At 40.0% G+C, this 24,908-nt stretch overlaps 1 protein-coding gene and 1 long non-coding RNA gene across 2 annotated transcripts in view; one reads left to right on the top strand and one right to left on the bottom strand.

Moving 5' to 3' along the window:
* Window positions 1-13,065, bottom strand: part of MEOX2 (mesenchyme homeobox 2) — a 54,334-nt gene extending 41,269 nt beyond the window's left edge. Inside the window, exon 1 of the mRNA XM_009903067.2 lies at window positions 12,082-13,065. Within this exon, the coding sequence (XP_009901369.1) occupies window positions 12,082-12,592 (511 nt within the window). The 5' untranslated portion in view covers window positions 12,593-13,065. The remainder of the gene's footprint in view (window positions 1-12,081) is intronic.
* A 976-nt stretch (window positions 13,066-14,041) lies between these two features.
* Window positions 14,042-24,908, top strand: part of LOC128897215 (uncharacterized) — a 30,679-nt gene continuing 19,812 nt past the window's right edge. The window contains exon 1 of the long non-coding RNA XR_008462237.1: window positions 14,042-14,264. This is a non-coding gene — a long non-coding RNA (uncharacterized LOC128897215). The remainder of the gene's footprint in view (window positions 14,265-24,908) is intronic.

The raw sequence follows: 24,908 nt of genomic DNA on the forward strand, positions 1-24,908 counted from the left end.
CCATATTGAAGACACAGAAGAACATGAATGGACAAATGAACAGCCCACTTAAGACAGCACAGAGAAAACACTGAGGTAGATAAGAACCAGCATTGAACCATCAGATGAGCAGCAGTTAAGCAATGCCTTCAAGGGAAATAAGTTTAACTCTGAGAGGATAAGCTGGAACCAGAAGAAGAATTCTAGGAAAGGAATTTCAAAAGAGTGTGATTTCATCAACTTTGGGTTTGGCAGGGTTAAAATAGGAGCCAAGAGAGGGCCAGGACAAGAAAACAGGATTTGATTTCTGTTAAGTGGTGTAAAAGACATTTGCAAAACAGTCTGAAAACACATTGGAGAGATTGATAAATGAGCTTGCAAACTCTCGTGGCAAAGATCTTCTAAACCATAGTTTTCACGCTGTTCAGAACAAGTAGAAACCCATGACCTTGTACAGGGGAAACCAAGGACAAAGTTGTTTTTCCCCAGTAAAAAGATGCTTTGTGCTTACCCAAGGTCTCTTTTGTGAGCATTTTTTGTCTTACATCTGTGCATTCTTGCCCTGGAAAGAAAGGAAATGTTGTCTGCATAACACGAGCTCTTGGAGTTTATGGAGAGCAGAGATACAAGAGACACTACATAATATTGCAGGGAAGGTGCAAAGGCTGATTAATGAGAGACCTTCTTTATGTGCTCATTGTGCAACATGCTACACACATTCCCTGGACTTGCTTCAGTTCCCAAACTTGCAGAATCACTCTTACAGAGATATTTAGGGAACATGCTCCCTGCCAACTAACTTCTCAACTAGTAAGGCTTCATGTAGGCTCATATGAGCATCTCAGATAAAAGCAGTACTTCTCACATTTCTAGTTCAGTGTGAATTTCACCAGCACCTTTTGTGATCAGAGTCTACTGATACGGCAAAAAGTCCTTTAAATTAATAGGCCCGAAATAACATGTAGCCAGACTCTACTCTAAAGCATTAAGCTTTCCACTTATCTACATTATCAAGTCCACCATATGTTTCAAGGTTAATATGGATGCAGCTTTCAGTGTGTGCGTGCGTGAATTTAGACTGTCAATTAGTTGTGGAAACATGCTTGAAAGACACAAAGCAGAGATAGACTCCATAAGTAATATTCTTTATGGTATCTACCCATGTGTTTTGTGGAACTGCAAACATTTCTTAGCTGCACACCACCAAGCTGAAAGAATCAATGACAGAGCAGCAACCCACATGCCTGTACTTAATACTATGTTAATTCCAACAGAATTACATATACTAACCTAGGCTTCAACAGGATTAGAGCATCAGTATACAGACTAGCAAACACTGAGTGACTTTTGCTGAAGGGGACAGAACAACTTTCCCAAGAACTTTGAAGGACTGGGTCATTCTCTAAGTTATATTTCATGAAACGTACTTCACAACTGCTGGACACATTTAGCCACTGCACTTGAAATACACAATCCCTATCCAAAACTTTTTTGTTTGAGTGTCATGTCTGGCAAAGCACTCCTGATATGTTTGCAAATACAAAAACATGAAGTCTCTGATACATCTCATGCCAGCAGACTGCAGACTCAATTGCCACCTTCTCTGCAGGTCTAAATTTCAGTTTGGAATCAGTGAAATAATGGTAGTTTTATATGGTTTGAATACTGCTAGATTTCTGTATGTACTCTCATCTTAGTGCAATAAAAATATCTGCCTTGTAAAGTTGTAGCAATGTCTCAAAGTGTAAAAAACAAAGGGGTTAGAATGCTCGGAGAAAAAATATGGTTCTAGGTTTATTAAATATTAAAATGCAAAGTTAAACCAAAGATCAGCAGTGTATGTCTTCATAACGTAAACCAAAATATTTGTGTGCTTGTCACCAGCTTTTTCTCCTGTTCACATAATTAAAATAAATAAATAAATTGGCAATTTAAGTTCTATTTACTATTTTTAATACTAATGTATTGTTTCATTAAATCATCATACAGACAGAATAGGCACTCTTTGTATTGGTCCAATAATCTATTAAAAACTCATGTAAATTAAAGTCATAATAATGCAAGAAAATATAATGCTGCAGATTCCAGACAATGGAGAACTCTTAATGAAGCCTTCAGTTTTCATTTGACTTTGCTCCACTGATCTGTAATTGTTTCATCTTGCATTGCCTAACAAACTAACTTTACTTAACAATACTGATCACTGCAATTCTTAAATTATTGTAGGTGAACATCTAAAGAAAGTCCGATTAAGGTAAAGGGTGGTATTTTGTTTTGCAACAAAGAAAATGTTTATTCTGCAAGGATAAATGGAAATTGAAAGGAGATAAAGGCATACAGTCCTTCAGAAACTGACTTGTGTAATAAAAAGGAGGGAGGGAGGGAGGGTTTGAGCCGGGAGTGAGACCATTAGTGTGCATTGTTCTTATGTCCTCAGGAACACAAAGACTTAACACACAAATGTAGCTTGAATTTACTGTGGTACTTTAAAAAAAGAAAAAAAAGGGGGGAAAAAAAAGAAAATTAATACTGCTATGTCACTTTGGAGTCAGCCAAATCAGTAATTTAGAAGTGCAAAGGATTTGCAACACTCTCTTCTCCCCAAGCCCTGTGCAGGTGAGCATAACTCACAGACCTCTACAGAAAATATCAGTTCAAAAGGAGTGAATACGTCTTAGCCCCCATTAGACTGCTGTTTTCTTCTGGCAGAAGATAGTGTCTGGCATTCTAAGCCCAAAGCTTTAAAAGGCATCTTCAAGGATTCAATATTGCCATAATCCACCTGGGCTTCCATTCACACTATTCTTAGCAGCTCAGTTTATCAAAGCCTTGCAAACCATGCCATCGTATGGTTTACCAGCACATCTGACTTCATTGCTTTTTCCTTCACTAACCCAACTGGTACTTAATGAATTCAGAAGACATCTAGTCAATGCTCCTACCATTCTTTTTACAGTAATAAGCACATTGTAACAAGAGGGTTTTGCTTGTCCACATATCCTATGACGATGGAGCCTAAAGAGTTCTGGTATTCTGCACCAGCTGGAAGAAAATGGAAGGCTTGAAAAGAGACCCGTGTGGCTGAGGAGACACACTCACCCTGTTAAAACACTTCTTTCCAAAGATGCCCCCATGCACACTCACACTGCTACTTCTAGAATATACCAATTTTGTCTTAGCAGGTAGAAAACCCCACAGTTCATCCAACTCTCCTCATAACTATACTGTGAATCCACATATGTCCAACAGATTTTTTAGTATCTATTTTTAGAGGGACTAAAGTGGGAAATTCTTTTCCTGCTTGATACATTTATGTGACTAATGCCCCCATTTCACCGAAGTGCGTAAACATACATTTAACTTCAGGTGGGTTCATACCAAAATAACATGACTACTTCTGCTGTGAAGTCCTGCCTCCACTCAATAGCCAGTTTTGACTTCACACCCTAGATTTCATTCATCTCCCAACAGAGAAAACTAAATGTATTGTAGAATCAGTCTAAGAATTAAAACTCACAATGGTGGCAAAGGCCAGCAAAGTGCATCTAACACAGTTTATGTAAGGCAGCATTTGTTCAGGCTCACTTGCTAAAAATAAAAAGATCTGAGAGAATGCAAGAGGAAGGACGTTTAAAAGCCTGCAGTAATCTGTTTTAGTTTTAGTTTTTCATATCCTATTTGCTATAAAATAATGTTCAATCAACCAATTTTTCTCTAGTCCAAGAGAAAGCTTCATAGAAAAGAAAGAAAAAATGAGAGAGAACAAGAGAAAGAGAAAAATAGAAAAATAGAGAGAAAGTGAGAGAAAGAGAGAAAAAGGAGAGAAAGTGAGAAACAGAGAAAAAAAATAGAGAAAAAGAGAGGAGAGAAAGAAAGAGAAAGAAAGGAAGAAAGGAAGAAAGGAAGAAAGGAAGAAAGAAAGAAAGGAAGAAAGAAAGGAAGAAAGAAAGGAAGAAAGGAAGAAAGGAAGGAAGGAAGGAAGAAAAAAGAAAGAAAGAAAGAAAGAAAGAAAGAAAGAAAGAAAGAAAGAAAGAAAGAAAGAAAGAAAGAAAGAAAGAAAGAAAGAAAGAAAGAAAGAAAGAAAGAAGGAAAGAGAAAGAAAGAAAGAAAGAAAAAGAAAGAAAGAAAAATAAAAGAAAGAAAGAAAGAAAACAAAAGGAAAGAAAAGAAGAAAGGAAAGAAAAGAAAGAAATGGGGGAAAATAAGAAAGAGCCAGTTAGGGTTTCATAATCCACTGGATTTTATTGGTTTAGTAAAACTATGCTCTTCCATCATAAATGAAAGATTTTACTCATTCCTTTGAGACTTGTTTCTTTTTCTGTGTGGTCAATTATTTTGTTTCATTCTTGAAAAGCAAGATAAAAGGAAACATGGATTTGAGTATAAAATAACTTCTCTTTCAAATGGCCATTAAGTTTTCGTGTATGTTTCCTTCTGCTTATGTATTTTAAGGGCCTCTTTTCCCACTGCTGTGAGGGTTATTCAACACAGGTAATTTTTTAAGACAAAGTTGAGACTGCCTTTTTTTTTTTCCCTTTGTATTGAACAAGAAGCTCCAGTGACTGCGTATTACTGAATGATTCATCACTAAAACCCAAAATATTCAGTAGCCAATTTTCAAACATGACTTTGATTTCTCTTTTGATGTATAATTGCGTGTCTATTTAGTAATATTCGTAACTTCCACTCAAGGACTCTACCCCAAAAACTATTTCTAAAATTCCCAATTCTATATGGAAAAGAAATTTATATTCTCAATAGGTGGTATGGTACTGTCTCCTGCAGGCCCAAGAGACCAAAATGAAGAAGGTCCTCCCTAATCTACAATTAACATTAACAAGTAGAATGTTGACAGTACAAATTGTCTATTTATGGTGTCTAGCAGAGGAATTCAGAAGCAACTTTTTGTGTCCGATAGTGACTATATCCCATTATATTAATTATTTCCACTTTGCATCCCTCAGAAAATGCTGGGATATGCTGATGCAACTCTGCACTACTGATAGTACAGATATGTGTACTAAAATTAGAAGAGATTGAAATAACCTTGGTGTGATTTACATTTTTGTCTATTAAAGTATTGGTTTAACTGGACATAGTTTAGGTAAACTTATCAAAGGACACAGATTTCATAACATAAATTAATAAATAACAAGGACAACAAAGGCTAGAAAATGAAGAGCGATGGCAGCAGTGGGTTTTTAAGCAAGTACTGCTTCGCTGTGTTTGCCAATGGAAGCACAAGAGACAGTGTATCACAAAAAGCATAAGCACTAACTAGCACAGCTAACTGGTCTACCTCCTTCCAAACTAAGCTACATTTGTAGTAAGAATGCATGTCTTAAAATCTGGCATTACCAAAAATCAGTGGCAGTTTTGTCGTCAATAACTTCGAGGTGAAACTTTCGTTAGCATGTATGTTTATAGACCGTTTATTTTAATAACATTTTGTAGTGATTCAGCTGCTTCGAATACATTACAGGACTAGACTGTATGCATCCCACACAATTCCATCAGTCTTTTTTTAATTTTTTTTTTTTTTTTAACTCAGGCTTTAATTAAATACAATAGAAAAGCAGCCACATGGTCAACAAAGACCCCAGAAATCAAATTACTACTTTCTGAGGACACCTATGCAGCTACACAAGCTTACACTGATAAACGTGATGTGATAGCCATGCTGAGGAGAGCTGAGGAGGACTTTTTCTGTCGGGTGGCTGTCTACCTTCTAACTCCTACCCTGCCACCATCTTTGAGAAATAGCAATGCAGATCTGCAAGTCTTTAAAGCCTACTTGAAAAAGCATGCACGCGAGCGCACACACACACACACGTCCAAAGCTTTTCATTAAACATAAGCTTGCAGCACTTTAGGAGTGGAAGGAAAGCACTGGGTATTGCCATTGCACAGACATATAAGGATAGGGCACAAGCTTGAGACAGATCATAAGGCTGGGTTCAGTGCCCAGCTGTGCGCTGATGTAATGAAGTAGCCTCAAGCACTGCTTATCAAACTTCTCTAACACCACGCGATTTTCGTCAGAAACCTTGTTAGCAACATATGCAAGTATTTATATTTAAAAAATATGACTTTCCTTTCACATCCTTTCAAGTTGCATTCTTAAGTGTATTAGAAAAAAGCACACAGGATAACATAGTAAAAATAGGGATTGAACCCAAGCCCAACATAACTACATTTTACTGATGCATTTAAATGTTGCTCATTGTAGCAGATGAAACCAAAGTTATTTTGCTTCCTTTCTGTTAGCTAGAAAACATTTTGCTACTGAAAGAAAGGTGCTACAGCAACTACTCATTCTGCTGTGTAACACTGTATTTGCTGAAAGCAGTGAACAATATCAGATTAGTAGCAGACAGCAGGAAAGATATTGTTGTCACCTTCCCGTGATTTTGAAGATGCAGAGCTCAATCCTGCTTTTGAGGACCTCAAGGATAGAACATATCGAGTCATCACATCACTGAAGAATGAGTATTACCAAACGGCAAACTATGTGCAGATTAACAGACTCCATTGAAAAACAGTTATTAAACAGCACGTCTAAAAAGGGCAACAAGTCCAATAAGAAGTCTGCAATCTGATTACTTACTGTGCAAAATACCAGAGAAGTTATGCTAAGTACGTTAGGACAAATTTTCTCCTAGGACGGTGAAAACAATGAAATTAACATCAAATTTATTTTTATATATACATAAATAAGTGCTGAATTGGCAGTGCTCAAACAATCAGGCAATCCTAGTATTTTATAAATAAATATCTGCAAGAATTATAAAGGCTTTCCCCCTCTCCCTCCCCCCCCCCCCATGCAACGGCAAAAATCCTGAACGGTTACCACAAGCAAGACTTTTTTAATGTTTTAGTGACATTTTCTCCAGATATTGTCAGAATGTTCAGTTCTTTCCTCCTCATGTTTCCATACCTCCTCCTGCATTTTGTTCTGGTACCACACTTCTTACTCATCCAGACCCCTTGGTGACATAGCTTGGAAAACTGGGATCATTGGTAGTACTTTATACTAAATACTAAAAGAATAACATGCATTTCTGCGACAAAGATTTAAAACAGAGTAACACAACTGAGATCCAAACGATTAAAAAACCTTGAGCACCTCAGCAGTTCCACTACAGTCAACAGACCTTTCTGCAAAAAAAGGTTTGTTCTCCAGTGAACGTCTGGCTTAGGACCCCGATGTTTCCAAAAGGGCAGGTTTGGGGGAGGAAGTGTAAATCCTAGCGAATGATGCATATAAACAGACAGAAATATGTAATTAGAGGCCATACTTCTTTCTGTCCACACAAAATTACTCTTTGCTTTGGGCAAGTAATTCTGAGAATGCATCAGTAAAACAGGGGTTCACTTTTTTACAATCCTAGAAAAGCTCCTGATGATATTTTCTAACAGCAAAAGTGAAAATACGAGAAATGTTCATCTATTAAACAATCCAGCAAACAGCCCACTAGGCAGCCCAACATTTGCTAAGCAATCAACTTTGAAAGTATTCTCTTAAAACTATGATCATTATCCATCAGATTTTGAAGTTGTTTCATTTATTGAAAGCTACAGAGATGTTTTTCTTTTGCTGTTGGGTTATTTTTTCTAATGGTAAGTGATGCTTTGACACTGGATACCAAACAAATGAACTATGTCCAGAAAAACTCTGCTTTATTATGAATTTCTTTTTGCTTCCGTTTACAACCATACTGAAAAGCACAGACATATTGATGAATCAGTTACACAGTTCTTTTTGATTACAAGTGTGCAGCTCATTTTTCTTACTGATGTGTTTCAGAAACCAATCAGAAGTCCTCAAAACCCATGATTTTGCAGTATTTATAATCATTTATCAAAATGATCTGCTTTGTAGAGACCATTTCAAACAAGTACATATGATTTATGATATTTAAGTGTGTTTAAAATAAATTCCCTGGAGACGTAACTTTTTACTGCTAGCATGTTAAGAATAGGTAGATTATAAAAGATAGGGGGAAAAGGGGGGAAAAAAGTATTGGTTTTTTTTCATGTGATTTGTCAATGAACAAAAAACAGCAGAGCAGCTATTGAAACACTGGATTCCTGAAATGCTTTTGTAGGTTAAACAGCAGTGTTTCTAGATGATACTACTGTAAATATAGTCAAAATTACGAATAGTTCTTATTACCTGCTAGCCTTTCCTTAGAAATCTGCACCATATAAGAACATTTTTTTCATGTCAAACTTGGGGGGGGGAAAAAAAGGCTTCTCATGCCTAGGGGCATGTGTTTAATCACATAAGACTTTAACTGGAATCAAATTTACTTATGTATTTATCTACCCCAATTAAATGTTTAAATAGTTACACTGCTTAAAACTCCTTCAACACTACTCAGCTTCCCCCTGGCCTTTTCAGCAGAGAACAGATCATTTTTTTCACTATAGCATTTTAGGGTTCCTTAAGACTACCAGATTCACTTCCTTTTCATATTTTTCAGTAAATCCAGATTATACTTTCTATATGGGTATTAATATGCTTTTCTGCTGACCAAAGTTTTAAGAGAACTTAACCTCAGCAAGCTGACTTAGACAACTGCAGGAGTATTTTTGCATTTGATGTGCCCTGCATCATCTGAGAATCAAAAGCTACTCTATAGAAAACAGAAATAAAATGGCCTCGAAAGTCACAGGCAAATAATGAGAAAGGGAGGCATGAGAAAAATCCAAAATATTCCATATAGAACAACTTGTACCACAAAGCAACAAAGCACTCCAAGAATATGGTTTTTATACGTTCAGCATGGTTTTCATCCGCACCTCATTAGCACATAGATAATTCGGACCATTAGTGCACTTCAAAATAAGCAATTCTATTTGTAACCTATCTTCAAATTTAGTATTGTCTGTTTTACTCCTACATCCTCAACACAGGCAGGGCTCAGTTACAAAGGCAAGGATGCAGATGGCATTATTCACTGCAAAATGTTAACATCTAAAGATTTGTGTGCATCACTCCTCAGCTTACAGGCTAGTTTACTGACCCACTTCTGGGCCTACGCAGGTTGAAAGGAATGTTCTGAAGATAATGAGAGAGCAACTACAAAACCTGGAGACACTGACAGCTGCAGCGTGCGAGGTCAATGACTAAGTAAAGCAGTTATTTCCCAGTGCTTTACAACATGAACAGTTGACAGTTTCACCCTGTTCTGTAGCACCCTATTCAGTATCTTCAAAGGGAACTTTCCAAACTGCTTAAAACCTGGGTTAGGGCAAGAGAAGTCAGACAGGGATGCTAACAGGGAAACACTTTTCACCTTGCTTTCTCAATCCCAAACAGAAGTACCACGGGGAGTCACGCAAAATATTTCCATCCTTCCCTTTCCCTGAAATACGTGGATTGAAGGTAAAAAAAGCAAGCGCAGGAACAAACACCCAGTCCATCATCCAAACTTTTGCTCATCCTCTGGATTTTTGTAAATAACTGTAGATTATACTCCCGCCAACGTAACAGATAAGTGAAACGCGGCACCTCTGCTGGATTATTTTCAAGTGTATGCACATGGCTGAGCAACAGTTACTAGTTTAGGACATAAACGATACAAGGAATGTTCACCTTTTACTTTCTTGAAACTATTTATAAACTCAGCTTTTATGAATGAATGTTCCTGATCTTAAACATTCCGAAATAAAAGCAGAGTAATGCAAGAAAGGGGTAGCCTAAGGTTAATTCAGCTCTGAAATGCCGAACAGATTCAGTGCTCAAGAATACATTGAACGTTCTGTAGCTTTAAGTGATATGCTCAGGAAGAGGAAATATATCTGTAAATAAGCGAGAGCATTAATAATTGTCTCAGAGTGCTGGCACTGCAACTTAAACAGTCTCTCTTCACGTCTTAGTTATTTACTATTAGGATTTTATACAAACGCCTATTGAAGTAGTTCCAAGTGTGATGAATATGTCTCCAAAAAGTAGGAAAGGCGTGGATTAAATTCTTTCAAGTACAGTAATCTCTTTTAAAAAACAACAAACAAAAAACCCCACGACCAAACAGATTAATGAGAAATCAAGGCGATGATTTTCAACCAAATGAGGGGCAACTATATATGACAAATCTAGAAATGCTGTGACTTAAAAGTAATTCTGGCCGCCATACATTAGAAAGGCATTAAATGTCTAGCACCACTGTTCAGAATTAATGAAGGGGTGGGGTTAAATGTTCAGTCCAAAACTCAAGGTTTTCCTGAAGAAAACCCAAGGACACAGCAGCTACCCACTTGTTGTCAGAAGATTTTCAGTTTGAGAGATTCTCAGTTGTGTGGATGGTTTCTTTTTCTTTCTTTCTTTTTTTTTTTTTCTTAGCGGAAGGGAGGAGGAAATAGTTACCTGCCTTGATCTTCAGAAAGTCTCAGAAAGTGAGGTTCAGAATACAGCACAAGATAAGTGTAACCATGGCTAAAGGCTTGAACCCTTCTCCACTAAATCCAGTGGAAGACTCCAGTCATTTCAGAGTAAGGTTTGGGACATTCCCCACTCTGTTGTTGTCAGGTTTTTCGGGTTTGCATTGCAAAAAGAAATAAACAGAAAGTGATACAGGCACTTCCCTGACAGTGAAAGGGACTGATTTCCTTTTTTCCTTCAGCTTTAAATAGACTGACAAATACAATAAATCCTTACACCAACAGGCAGCCGGTTCTTTTCCCAGTAGTAATGAGGACTCAGGTTTTAGTATCACTCATAAACCTCATTAAATCAAAGAATTTCTTTTATCTCATAAAATGTAACGAAGATGCAACAATAGAATTCACCACCAGTGTTCTATCTAGATACAGCTTTTAATCTTGGAAGAGTTTCCAGCCTACGTAAATTGAGATTCAGTTAAACTCATTCTGAATTACTGCAAATGTATGTAAATGGCAGTGTGGAAAATTATGGTATCCTTGAGGGTTATTTTTTTAAACAGTTTCTGTTGCTTACCACTTTACCAAGCTCACAACATTTTGTGTGAAAGAGGTCACGGTTTCAGTTCTGAACTTTATAAATGTCTGGAAAAGCCTTTCGCTTTCTCTTCTTCAATAACAAACAATTCATTTACAAATGCTCTTGGATTTTCAAACTGTTGTGCCCTCTCTTTTTCAAGTGCCTCCTGCCTGCCTCAGTCTTGTTTGTGATGACCTCTCGGTTTATATGTGCCCTAACGGAAGTGCCATCAGTCGCGTTGCCTTCGCCGAGTGGCTTTTGTCAGAATGGGGTTTTGACAGGCTTCGCCATTGTAAAAAGCAGATACTGTGTCAAATTTTTTTGCACATTCAGTGATGCCGAATCATCGCCCTGGAATGACTGCAGGTCTTTACATTCGTCTTTAAGTAAGAATTGCAGTGATTTGAAAAGTCAGACAGCTCCTTGCTTCCCTCTGCCCCCGCCAGCAGCAAACTGTAGTGAAGCCGCTTTCTAAAACTCCCGTTCGCTGTACAGACTCCAGATTTTGACCCTTCCACGCTCAGGATTTGGTGCAGGCGCAGCCAGATCCTACAGGGCTTCAAGGCACCAGCTCCTCTCCCGAATCCCCACTTCCAAGGCAGAGTTTCCAGGCGTTGTGCAATCGCCTGGGCACCGCAGTCAGCTCGGCGGCGGAGGGGCGGAGGGGCCGAAGCGCGCTACATTCGGAATTGCAAGGAGCGGTGGCGTACCGGCCGGGGGGAGGGGGACGGGGGAACCACATGCTGAAATCCTCACCAAAACTAGGCACGTTTCGCTCCTGGGCTTGTAGAAAACTCTCCCCCGCACACACACACAACCACCTTGATTTCATGCCCTATCACATGCTGGATTTTTTCCGTTTGCTTCCCCCACCCCGCAGCCCTAGCAAAGCTTGCTGTAATGATGGAGATTCCGAAGGACCATTTGAGGGAAGGCGCGACCCGACAGCCCGCTGTCAGCGGGCGGCGAGAGCACAGCGGCGCAGAGGCCGGGGCCAGCTGAGCCCAGTCGAGACAGACCGGGCCGAGCCGACCCGAGCCGGGCCGGGGAGCGGGACTCGGGGACCGGCGGCGCAGTTCCCCCCAGCACCCTCAGCCCGGGAGTCCCGCCACGCAAGGGACAGCATGAGCCGTTACCTGAGCTGTCGCTTTTCCTCTTGCCGGACCTCTTCTCGGTTTCCACCGGGGACAGAGCCTGCCTGCCATAGTCCCCTGGCGCACATGCTGCTCCCGTGGGGGTGTTAGTGCCCAGGCTGGAAGAGTTTGAACACAGGACTGAGGGGCTGCTGCCCAGCTCCGGGGGTCCTCCTGAGTCCGGCTGAAGGCAGAGGCTGTGCCTGGCCGCGGCGGGAGGAGACGACATCTGAGGAATGTGCCAGTTCGTCTGCAAAGCCTGGTGCTGCTGTTGCTGGTGATGGTGGTGGTGGTGATGGTGATGGTGGTGGTGCCCCCTATGATGCTGGCTGGCAAACATGCCCTCCTCATTGGGGTATCCCGCTATTATGCAAGAGGAAGAAGAAGAAGACAGATCAGGGTAGGACATGTGGTCAGATCTTCCATGCAGGGCAAGAGAAGACTGGGAGAAAGGGTGCAAGCTCTGCGCCGTGGCATGGGGGCTGCGCAGGCAGCCAAAGAGTGTGTGATCCATGGCATACAAGTCTCAGGTTCCAGGCAGGAGAGTTTAGGAAAGATCCAACTTCACCACCCTTTGTCAACTTTCACTGTAAACAGATCGGGGCTGGGATTTGTTTTTTTTTTTTCCCAAACGGCAACGACAGACTTTGCAGCAGGCAGCTGAGCTCAGATAATCCCGGTCTTTAGCCCTAGTGGCCAGTCTCCGCTGCATAAACACTCGGACCTAGATGAGCCTTTTCTCAGGGCTGCTCAGATGTCAAGAAGCGGGAGAGGTTGAAGCCAATAGAAGGTGGTCCCAGAGAACTGCTTGAAGGGGGAAACAGCTCCGAGAGGTTATAAATACAGTAGTGTGTAATGTGAGCTGGGGGCTGGCTTAGCGGCACAGCACTGACCACATGCAAACTCCCTCCGAAACGCCAGCGCCGTCCCCGCGCCCAGCCGCTCCTTCAGCGGGCGGCAGCTCTACGCGCCCGCGCCCCGGGCGCTCCCCGCAGCAGCGGGGGGGGGGGGGGGGGGAGTGAGGGGTGGGGGTGTCTCGGCGGGGGCGCAGCCCGCCCCTCCCTGCCCCCGGGCGGGCCGCGGGGAGCACGCCTCCCTCCCTGCCGCGGCCCCCGCCGGGGCTGCCCCGGGGCCGGTTGGGCCGTCCGCACGGCCCCCACCCCCCCGGGGCGGATCGGCGCGGGGGGTGCCCCTGCAGGGCCAACACCGCCCCGCCGGGCCCGCTCGGGGTGCTGCTGCCGTCCGGGAGAGCAGGCAGGGGAGGGCAATAGAGACGTAAAGAAAAAACCGCGGGATTTCCTCGGGGGCGGCAGGCGGAGCGCGGGGGTCCCCCCCTCCGCTGGCAACCGGAGGTTGGAGGGCGCTGGGCAGGGCCTCACCTGCGCGCCCAGGTGGGAGGCGGCTGCGACAGCCTGAGGGGTTATCGGGACCCGCCGAAGTGCTATGCGGGACATGATGCCGCTCCGCCCGCACCTCACGCTGTCCTCCCACCATCAGGAACTTCGGTGGCTCTGCAGCCAAGCCACCGGCGCTCACCGGGCGCTCGGATCTGGCCGGAGAAAGACAAGTTTCCGTTCTTGGCCCGTGTCCCTTCAAAACTAGAACTCGCCTGAGTTTTATTCCCTGTATCTTCATTTTCTTCGTTACGGTCTTTAATGGCTCAGGGGGGACAACTCAGAGTCTCCGAACTTTTTTCTTTAAGAAACATGTAGTGGAATTAATAGCAGTCACCGAAGGTGGATGTTAACTGGTTTAAATTGTGATAACACATTTATTGATCACTGACCAAAGAGGTGCCCATTGAGCAAACGTTTTCCTTAGCCTTTCCTCCTCACTGTACCTTCCTTCTTCTCACCCCCAACCAATATTTAAAAGAAAAATAAAAAAAAAGAAAAGAAAAAGAGGGAGTGGGAGTGGGAAAGCATTTCGGTCCAGCAGTTTAAGTCTAAATTCTTGGGTCCATGTGTGAAAGATAAAATTAATTTCAATTGCTATTGGAAAAAATCAGAAATTGTATGAGATTTGCAAGAGCTAGTTTCTTAAACGGAAATTGACTTCTATTTTGTGGGAAATTAGTTTTGCAGACTTTCTTAAAAAAAAAAAAAATCTAAAACTTTTGTTCAGCAGCTGCTCCACTTTTCCCTGCAGTTTCAGACTGAGCTGGAACCTGCAGCAGTCTTTCGACGGTAAGACTTTTCCCCCCTTTTCTGACATCTAATGCTTTGTAAAAATTGTCTTTAGATTTAAGTGTAACAACGCGGTCTTCAAAAAGAGCGTGGCGTTCAAAGCAGAAGTGGCTGCCTCTGTGCACTGTTCTAAACTTGATATTTCTTCAGAATAAAGGAAATATACAGTTACAACACTGATGAAATATTTTGTGCTTTTCATTGTGTTTATCATTTCAATATGTGCTCTAATATTAAAAGAGAGGAGTACAAAGAAAACCGGAGGGCCGAACCCCTCTTGGCTTTGCCAACTCGCCGGGCTGTGAGCCCCGGGGTGGCAGTGTCCCTCGGAACGGGCAGTGCAGGAAAACAGTGATACGGTTACCGGCTCGGCGCGCTCGCAGCGACCCCGCCGGGCCTGGCCCATCCCCGGGGGCTGCGGGGGCGGCCCCAGGTGGGAGAGCCGGGAGCGTCAGGGCGGTGCCCCCCACGGCGGCCGCTGCCCCCCGCACCGCAGCGCTGCCCTTCGCGGCATTCCAACTTGCTGCTGTCACCCCAGCCACGGGGGCCGAAGGCTGTCAGGGAGGGGGCCGGTACCGAGGGGTAACAATGCCAGTACCCCAAATCGGGACCGAGAGGGCAGAATGCTAGGACCCTGGGCCGGGACCGAGGGGGCAGCAATGCCAGGACTCCTCCTGCAAGGGACAGGACGTCGCCGGAGATGCGCAAGGCGCCGGGGAAGTCCCAAACCCAAGCCGGTGTTAAAATGCCCTTTTTCAATTCTAGGGGATGCCCGCACAGGGTTTCTCGCACGGTACAAAAAGAAAGGGAAGCACAATGAAGAAAGTGAGAGGGTGCAAGGGGGAGGGAGAAAGATTGTGTTTCCAAGAGAAATAAGAGACGGAGCCAAATAGCACTTTTTAGAGAAATGTGGGAGAGGCTCCAAAAGGTGAAGAAGGGAAGGAAAAAAAAAAAAAGACAGAAAATGAAGAATGCAATAGCAAAGTGACAATGGCACGGCAAAGTGTTTGTCATTAGCTTCATCATCAAATCTTAATATTCGGGACTGCACTTCCCTGGGCTGCTGAGTCCCGTAACAAGTACACAAGTCCTACACCAAATGTTCTTACTACTTCTTTACTATGAGTTTTGAAACATGCAAGAACTGGAAATAAAAACCTCTACATAACTTTATGCTTTCATTTTAAACTATTTAAGGAGGATGCAAACATAGGCAACTAATGTTAAGACACATAAATAACTTTGAACACTTAGTGAAATGATTCAAAAGGTTTCTGTGCAGTTATCAAATAGTGACGGCTATCTGATACTATTCTTTCTAACAATGTATAACTTCTCAGTTAAAGCTTCAATGCAAAGCTGCTCAGTGAACTAATTACTGCAGAAAGTGTAAGCAGTTATTACTTTTCAATATTAATGATTGAATTCTTGTTCAGATTGTATCTTTCCAGAACATGCGCTTGATCTACATATGGTACAAAAGCATAACTTAAATCAATGCCAGCAAGTTTGCCCAAAGCTTATAACATCAAGTGAAAAAACAGAATGTTTGAAATATATGAAAACAGTAAACTGTTTAACTCTTAAAAACATCTGGAGCCAACACATTTTGGAACATCATTTATATTTTCATGTATGGGCTAATATTTACATTCACTTTGTGTTTTTTGGGTTTGGTGGCATTTGCTGTTCTTTTTAGCTTAAGATTTATGGGGAAAGAGATGATATAAAATTGACCTGAACGAGCCTGTCCTCTTCAGGACTTTTGTAGTCTTGTCCATTTTTTTTACGTTGGAGTCCGAAGGAACCATCTTCCTGAATATTTATCAGAACGTAAGTAGGATTCTTAAGCAGTTGTATCTAGTGTGTGGTTTGCATATTTGCAATATGCATATTCCAGCAATGTCAGGCAGATAGTTATACTAGGGGACCACCATTTGAGTGCTATAAAGTGTCCTAACTTTTTTGAAGTCAGCAAAAAGATGGCAATTTATGCCATTTAAGAATATTTTCCTTACTGTCAAAGAGAAAGCTTATGAATATGAATTCAGCTTATTTTAGCCAAAGATTTTATTGTACTCAAGAGCCTACCAAAGGAAGAGGACGAGGTTTTATTGTACTGTAATTATGATCAGTTCGTATTTTTCCATGGCAATTTGGTGAAGGCAGGCATCATTATTTAACCTTAGAGTCAATCCAGATTCACAACAGATGTATGTTTATTTTCAGTCTTTTTTTTTTTTCCCCTGATTTTCCCCTATTTAACTCCCATAGAAGCAATATAATTCGTTCCTCTTGATACCTGTGCTGCAATGGAAACCTACAGGTATCAGCAGTAATAAAGCCTGGGGATTATGCATCATTTCAGGGATGCCTGAATTCCTTAACTGAAAATCCTTGCAGAGAAAATGAAGAATTTGTTGACTGACTTTGTCAAAAGTACCAAATCCCTGTCCAGTTAAGAATGGTGATAAGCATATTTACAATTCACAAACCTATGGTATAGAGTGTCTTCACCATAAAAGCATTTTATCTTTGTGAGAGCTTACACTACCATGACACGTTGCATTTCTGTGTTTTACTTCCAGTTTGCTCTTTTTAATGTTTACACGTGCCATGGTTTAACACTTCTCAGACACAATTTTTGCTTTAAAGACTACAATGTATCTATAAAACTTTTTAGCTTTGAATCTGTATTCTCAGCTACTTCTCCCATATACATACAGATTCTGTTCTAATTTTCACAATCTCCAAGTGTTAAAACTTTTAAAGCTATGCCAGCAATTCAGTACATTACACGAAAGTTGCAATGAACTATGAAGCCCTCATTGGAAATGATTTGCAATTTTGCATTCCATCATTAAAAGTTATTTGAATTGTCAGCCTACTTGAACCAATAACATTTCTTATGCTTCCTAGTTAATTTAAACAAACCAATGTACTTGAGACTTCACACCTGAATTCTGATGTTTCAGGAAGGCTTTTAGAGTTTAAGCTATAAGAAACTTCCATTCCACATTAGTCACTCAAAAGCCTCAGACTGAGTTCTCTCCAAAACTTTGGGGTGTGCTTGTTTTAAATAGATAATTTATTTGCAAATGGAACCATCCTGCACAGTAGTATTTGTTTCCCAATCTGCACATTATACTGCAATTTAACAACTGTTTCATTCTTTCTAGTATTATCTCTGCTTAAGAACACCAAACTAAAAGAACAGTTATCACAAGCCTTGTAGGTTACTTTAATAGTGCAGGCAAGTAAAAAAATATGGGAAAAAATATGTTTTCCATTCTATTTTTTCCAGATCTTGACAGTTAGACATGCCGGTCAGTCCATTCTCCTACTAAAATTGCTAGTCACAGAGAAAAAGGCATTATTAGTTTAATCATTTGATACAATTTTCATTGTGCTTTTCATCTGCATATATTAATATTTTGCTGATTATACTTCAAGTTTTAGTCACCCAGAATAAAAAATGCGGATGATTTGAATCTTAATACATCAGACGGTTTAGGCTATGACTCGCTTACATTGCAAAGACTGAACTAGAGAAAACGCCCCTACCATTACCTGAAATATTTATTGTCCCCTGCCTGACAGGCTTTTACAGGACCAGCAGCAGGGGGCATATTTCATAATTCTGCCTCCATCAGGGGATGTTAGGAGAGTGATAAGTCACTAATCTTCAACACCTCTTTTACACATTAATTAGTAAAATAATGCTCACAGTGTGCATTCCTAGTAATTTCTAATTAGTAATTTCTAATTTTCTCTTCTCTGTATGGAGAAAAAGACACCAGGAATAAATAACTACAAAATACCTAGGTTTTAAAAAGCTGCTAGGATTATGTCACTTACTTTGCAGGTGTGTTTGTGTATGATTTACAGTGTGATGAGCTCTGGGATCGGAGCAGAAGCCCCTAACTAGCTCATATTCGGAACAGAAAGAGATTCACTGCCCTGAATTGCTCAGCCTCTAATAATTTTGCCAGTTTCATGTGGGAGTACTGTGTTTTTAGAGAGTCCTGTCTGTGTTCATGGTGATGTGCTCAACTAGAAGCAATCGCAGGACTGGAACCTTAATTAATAATAGCTGTAGGAAGCAGAGAGCTAAAAATTGTGTGTGCTTTTTTAATGTATCATCATGCTCCTCAAAGCCTATACTGCACAGAAGTAACAAAGTAACAACTGTTTGAAATGATCATTTCAGATAAAACTAGGTTGTTCTTTAAAAAATTGAGATATTCTAGCTTGTGAAAGAATGAGAAAAGAAGAAAAGGAAAAAAACACAACCAAACCAGAAAGCTAGCTAGATTTCCCTAGAACATACAAGCCAAGAAGAGCGTAATTTGCAAAGACATCCCCAAAAGATAAAATTGTATCCGTCTTAAAGATTCTGATTTAGGAAACTGATTTAAGTTTGCTAGCCCCAATGACATTACTGATGTTTAAAAAAAATAGGCAGGTTCTTAAACTATCTTGAAGACAGGTCCAAGTGTCATACCTTAAGGAGACTGACACCTTCCAAACCCATATTTGCATAAGCTTATTTGTTTTATTTCCCCAAACCAGAATGTAGCATTATTAATGAGCTGTGAACATATTACACTGCTTCTTGAAATGAACCTTTCCAAGGTATTTGTATTTGTTATGCTTTATTAGGCACCACACTTGCATGTCCTTTGATACAATGCAGATAGGTCTCACAGTGAGTTCAAGAAACTACTCCAGTAATGGACTTTCTTTGCGGTACCTTCACATCATCTAAGTATACCTGTTGGACTTTGGCACACTGAATCACTATCAGGAGCCACCTTCCTCTTCATGGATTCCTATCTCACGTATTTCATTTAAATTAGATGCCTTCAATATAAGAGTGAAGCTCTTTTATTCTCACATCTTTTTGAAATGAAAAGTGCCTAGTACTGTGAGCTCAGCTGTACAGCAAAGAAAAGGTGTGTTATGTAGCATACTTTTCAGCTGACTGAGACACAAATGCAAAATATAGCACATGGGAACACTGTCTGGATTTGTGCAATTCCCTCGCAGGCGTTTTGTCCATGAACTTTACACGTTTGTGCATTTGAGCTGTAGAACATATCACTTAGGGATTTAGATTTTATTTAACAATCCAAGTGCATTTCAATACAAGATGGTAAACTAAGAATATTTTCCATTTAACTGTTTCAAAACGCCATGTGCAAGAGAACACAACAAAATGGAATTAACTCGTAACATATGCAACTCTTATTTGTGCAAGAGCGGTGTATGCCCCTAAATCCAGACTGCAGCATCTGGAGGCATAGCATGTCTCTAATGGAAGAGAAAGGCACGAGACATGTCAGCTTCTTGGAAGCCGTGCCTTTTCCTTCGTGACGCTCAATGCAACTCTGATTAAAATTCATAAAACAGATACTGTCCAGGTAAACTGCCTTGGAAGCATTTTGGGGTTCTCATTAGCTGTAGGCAGTATGATTAAGCTGAGATAGGTATTTGTAATACAATTTTTAAAAATAATATTAATAAAAAATCTTACCTAAAGCTCTTTCATTGCAAACAATCAAGTTTGAATGAAAACTAATACAAAAACCCTGTGCTATGAGTCATACGTCCATAGTGCATCCAAACATACAAATTCTCATTTGCAGAAACAAGTTTTGCTGTCACCAAGGTATCTGTAGCGCCTCTCTCTTATCACTGCCTTCTACCTCCAGTAGTAATACCAACAAATTATTCTTTTACTACTGTGATCAGCTTGGTAGAGGATGTGAAAACGTTTTAGAGAAACAGTTCATCCTTTAAATGTTTTACATCACAAACTGTCTTCAGACTTGACCTTGAGGAGCGCTGACTTTTTTCCCCATTGATCTCACTGGATTAACTTCACTGTGAGACCACAATAGCCATTTAAAAAAAAAAAAAATGTAGATAAACATAAATACTGCTTGTTGTGGTTACAGAAATAAAACCCACTGAAAATTTCACTTTGAAAGGAACATGTATGAAAAAGATGTGATGGATAAATTATTCTAGCCATGCGTTATTCAAATGCTTGTTTCACTGAAATAATTGCATTATCTGCTATAGAAGTTGGGACTTTAAAAAAAGTAAATCTAAACTTTCTTCTGTTCATTTTTATTAGTTGATCTCTGCTGTTATGTTCATAGTAAGCAAGAGACAAGGCATGCCTGTCTATTGTAGTTATTCTTCTTTGCAGTAAATACAAGCTGAATCACAGAAACTGCATTGCTCCAAAGATTTGTTTACTAAACTTCAAAAATCCTATCACGAACAGCATGCTGGATGTATAAATACACATATGTATACACTAAAAGAGGGTGTTCAACCATGCAAAAATGCCAACATACCTCCAGGCTCAAAGCCTTAATGTACGATTAAAACAAATTAGGTTAGTGCTTGCTTTCTTTTAATAATAGGGAGAGTGCTCAGATGCGTTACACAAAAATAGAATGAATGCCTCGCTTTAAAGCGAAGGAAGGAGCAGAAAAAGCTCTTTGCGCAGATTACCGGACAAAGTCCGGACTTAGCTTCCTAGCAGAGTAAAATGTTTGGGAATGTATCTAATCTAACACACCCTATAAAACTGTACAGTAGTCCCTGGTACAGCAGTGAGCTGCGTGCAAGAAGGGGTTATATCACAGAACGAAATTCTGAGATTTCAGCCTGCAGTCCAAAACTGCCTGTGTAATTTCTAACTTGCAAAGCTGTCTACCTATTTTGGAAAGCAGGTAGGTAGCCTTTCCTCATAAATGTACAGTAATTGCATTATGTATGATGCCCTGCAGCTGTGGTAATGAGGATTTTTTAGAAACATACCTTGATTTGATGATGAGACTATTTCACTCTAAAAAGAAGTCATAGATTTAATTTGTTATAAGCAGGCATGGCTTGTATCCAGGGGCGCATGCAGTAAGTTTAGCCTGTACAATCTGCAGTCAACCAGACTTTCTCAAATTAAGCTCCATGAATACAAACACACATTGCTTGTTTGCTTGCTTTTTTTTTTTTCCTGCTTTTTTTTTTTTTTTTTTTTTTTAAATTTTACTTTATTGGTATCATAATAGTATGACCCAAATATAAGGAAATAACCATATCATATTAAACACAGGAATATGCTTTCACAGTCATTTATTGTGCATAGCTAGTAAACATTTCCTGGCAAACAATTTAGAGAGTCCATAAATTCCATCCTAACGCTGCTTCCGTAGCTAGATGCACTACACCATACACGAGGGTATTAGCTCAGTCTCTCTCATCCGGAATGGGTGGATTGGAATTGAAAAATCCCCACCCCCCCCATTATAGCACCATATGTCTCGAAAGTCTATCCTCTCTCAGGGCAAACGGCTCCTCTCAGATCTGCCTGATGGATCACGGCTAAAACGCTGCTGTCCCTTGCTATTTCATCTAACAGCATTTCTGAAGTAGCTACCAAGAGAGCACAACGAGCCAAGCATCCCTTTGGCATTAGTGGCCATTCTCCATGCCGAGAATGTCAGGGATAAGGAATAGCAGAGGGAAAAATCGACCACATCATGCCAATTTGTATGGAAAATTTGTTCCTTAACCTAGGGGTAGGGAGAAGAAGAAAGACTTTCTCTCCAGAAAGCTTAACAGTGCTCAGAATTCCCTGGTTCCTTATGTAACCAGTTAACCAGTGTGAGCAGAGCAGCTTTGCAGCATCTTCAGAGGTATTGAGCCTGTAAGAATTTCAAACAATTTTCTCTAGATATCTTATTGAGGTGTTTATAGATTGAGAGATTATTAGGATAACAGCTAACTCATAAAGATTTTTGGTAAATCAGTTTTCTTCTAAGTTGTTTTCAGTTCTCCTGTGTGTGTATCAATTTTAAATTTGAAAAAAATTAAATTCTTCAAATGGAGCTCAAATAATTTGGCATCAGAAAGAATTTACATAAGATGATCGTGTTAAGGTAAAGTTCATATTGCTAGTAGAAGAGACTAAGCTGAAATATTTCCACCAGTTTTTGTCTTTATTACAGGTATATATTATTATCGTTCCTGCTACAGGTATTATTTCCAGATTATTTTGTATTGAAAACAAAGAGTTAGCAAAAATCTGGAGTCCTTCCAAGTTTCCAAAGACCAGCTCGAAAGCTCAAAGGGGTTCAGTCACCATGTCAATGTTCTGCTTTACGATCTTTAATTTTACAGGGTATAATATTGAAGCCTCTTCTCTGTACCTCTTCAATCAGAATCTGAGGAAGGGTTGCATGACAGCAAAGACAGCTGAGGGCAGAAAGATTTTATTTCACTGGTTGCGGAAGAATTTTTTGTTTTTAACGCCTTGCTTTTAAAGTCCTCTTTGATTCATTTATATTGCACGGAACCAGTATGAAACAAACAGTCCTTTTCATGATATTTATTTGCTAATTCATATTATTGTAACCTTTCATCAAATGTGCTCTCCTTTGAAAGATAAACATGATCAACCAAAAGCTCCAGAGTAAAAATTGTGATGGGTTACTCCATCTTTTGAAATTCATTAAAACGACCAGGACTTCAGGGCTCTAGAATTTTAGATTTATTTCCTCTGTTCTTTGCCCACTACTTGACAGCAGACCTTGCACAAGCATCTCTCATTTTCTGGCTGCTCATCTTTAAAATCCCCATATACTTCCTGAACTAGTATCTCTAAGTCACTGAATTCAGCCAAGAGTCCTTCAGTAGTGCCCTGAAGAGAAGTAGTTTGTAATCTGCAATTTGCTCAACTTATTGTCTGATGATAAAGCCTCTAATTCATTTCCTGGACCAGGACCTCCACCAGCTTCCTTTCATTGTGCACATGGGCAAACAGAACAAGAAGGAAGATAACACTCCGCTTGTTCAGCAGTCATTTTCTCTTTTATGTTTCCAGTGAATCTGATCAGTGGCACAAGCTGCCAGGAAAAGACAAATCTGATCATTTAGAGCATGAGCAGAGAAAGCCCAGTTTCCCAGATACATAGCCTCAGTAACCATTTTGTACTGGTGATAGGGTAGATCAGTCACTGGGATTGGCCAACCTTGGCCTCTCCCAGATGAAACAAGTCTTCCTGCTCATGTGAATAGCTCCCAAATCACCATTTTGCTGTGAAGTTGTCTGATGGGCACAGTATGCTATTTTTGGTATATATTTGGTATTACACCCGTGCGTGATTATATGGATTTTTTTTCCTCAGCCTCCTCATGGTACAGAATACCAATAGCAAATTCAATTCATGCGTTTTATGTACATTAAATAGTAGGAAATACATCTGTGTAGAAAATGTATCTTGTTCCCGTGCTTGCAGAGTCTCCCTGGATTTATTGTATTGAAGCCAAATCTATTGTTAATCCATTTAATACTGATTGTGTTCTCCAAATATGCTTGGTGTTTCCTTTCTCAATTGCCATATATATACATCAGTACTATACGTTCATGAGGCACTGGCAAAAATTGCTGAAAACAGGTAACATATTGTGTTCTTGATAAGATACTTAGGACCTCACCAATTAATTTTAGACAGTAACCAGCTAATGATCACTGATATTGTAATAGGATCCCTATGGAGATCTTTGCCCTTTTGCATCAGGTGCTGTGCATTGAGCAGGGAAGCTTTTCATCTAAACAGGCAAGAAAAAATGTAAAAAAACAAAGTTGGATCATTATCAGGCAACTGTATCTACATTAAAAGGTATGCCATAAACATTCAGTTCAGGGCTGTCATGAAGAGTAATTTGCTTGTAACATATAGAAATGCAGTATTCCTCTTCTAAAATGTTTCTAGGGAATCATGTAGCCAGAATTAGGAGATTCATTCCCTGAAAGCAGTCTTATTTAATATCAATTTTTAATAGATTTCACACTCTTAAAGAATTGGATTAAATCAGAGTGAGGTAATTGGGAGTTATGGTCCAGTTGGTGAACTTTACCATGAAGCTAGTTGCAAGAGAAATCATTATAATGTGGAACAGCATTTTGTGAAGAAAACTGCTGGAAGTCTAACATTTTGAGTGGTATTGACTTCAAAGAGGTTGGAATTTCAGACCCAATTTCCAGCATTTTATGATTTGCTATAATTGTAGCTGCATTTTTGGTATGTTACATATTTATGGTCAAAGCACTGAAGTGAGCAATCTGCATAGGGTCTGTAAATAAACAGACATTACGAGAGAACACTGTGAATCCAGGTTCACACTTTACTCCTACAAAAAAACCCAAACACCCAAACAGCTTCTGTACTTTAAATCTTTCACACCTCTCAGTAACTGTGTCAATATTTTTAAAACCACACTCTATTACGAAGCAATAATTCAGATTGCAGTTGTATCAGACTGACATTTTATATCTCACTTGTTATGCCTCGCTTGAAAGATTCTTATTGCTGTCACATTTAAACGATAATTTTGAAAGTCTGTATTGCTTCCACACAGGTCATGAAATATCTTAACATGGAAAAAATTCTTACAGGGTATGGAATAATATTAACATGAGCTGGAAACTTCAGAGTGTCCATAGTAAAACATCGGCTACATTAAACAGATCAAAAATGACAATTTCCCTAACTAGATCCAACACAGAGGAATTCTATGCTAGAATTCAGTTTGACAGAAGAATCTGAGGATTAAAAATTAATTGCT

This window comes from Dryobates pubescens, chromosome 4 (genome assembly GCF_014839835.1).
Source record: "Dryobates pubescens isolate bDryPub1 chromosome 4, bDryPub1.pri, whole genome shotgun sequence".
Taxonomy (NCBI): domain Eukaryota; kingdom Metazoa; phylum Chordata; class Aves; order Piciformes; family Picidae; genus Dryobates; species Dryobates pubescens.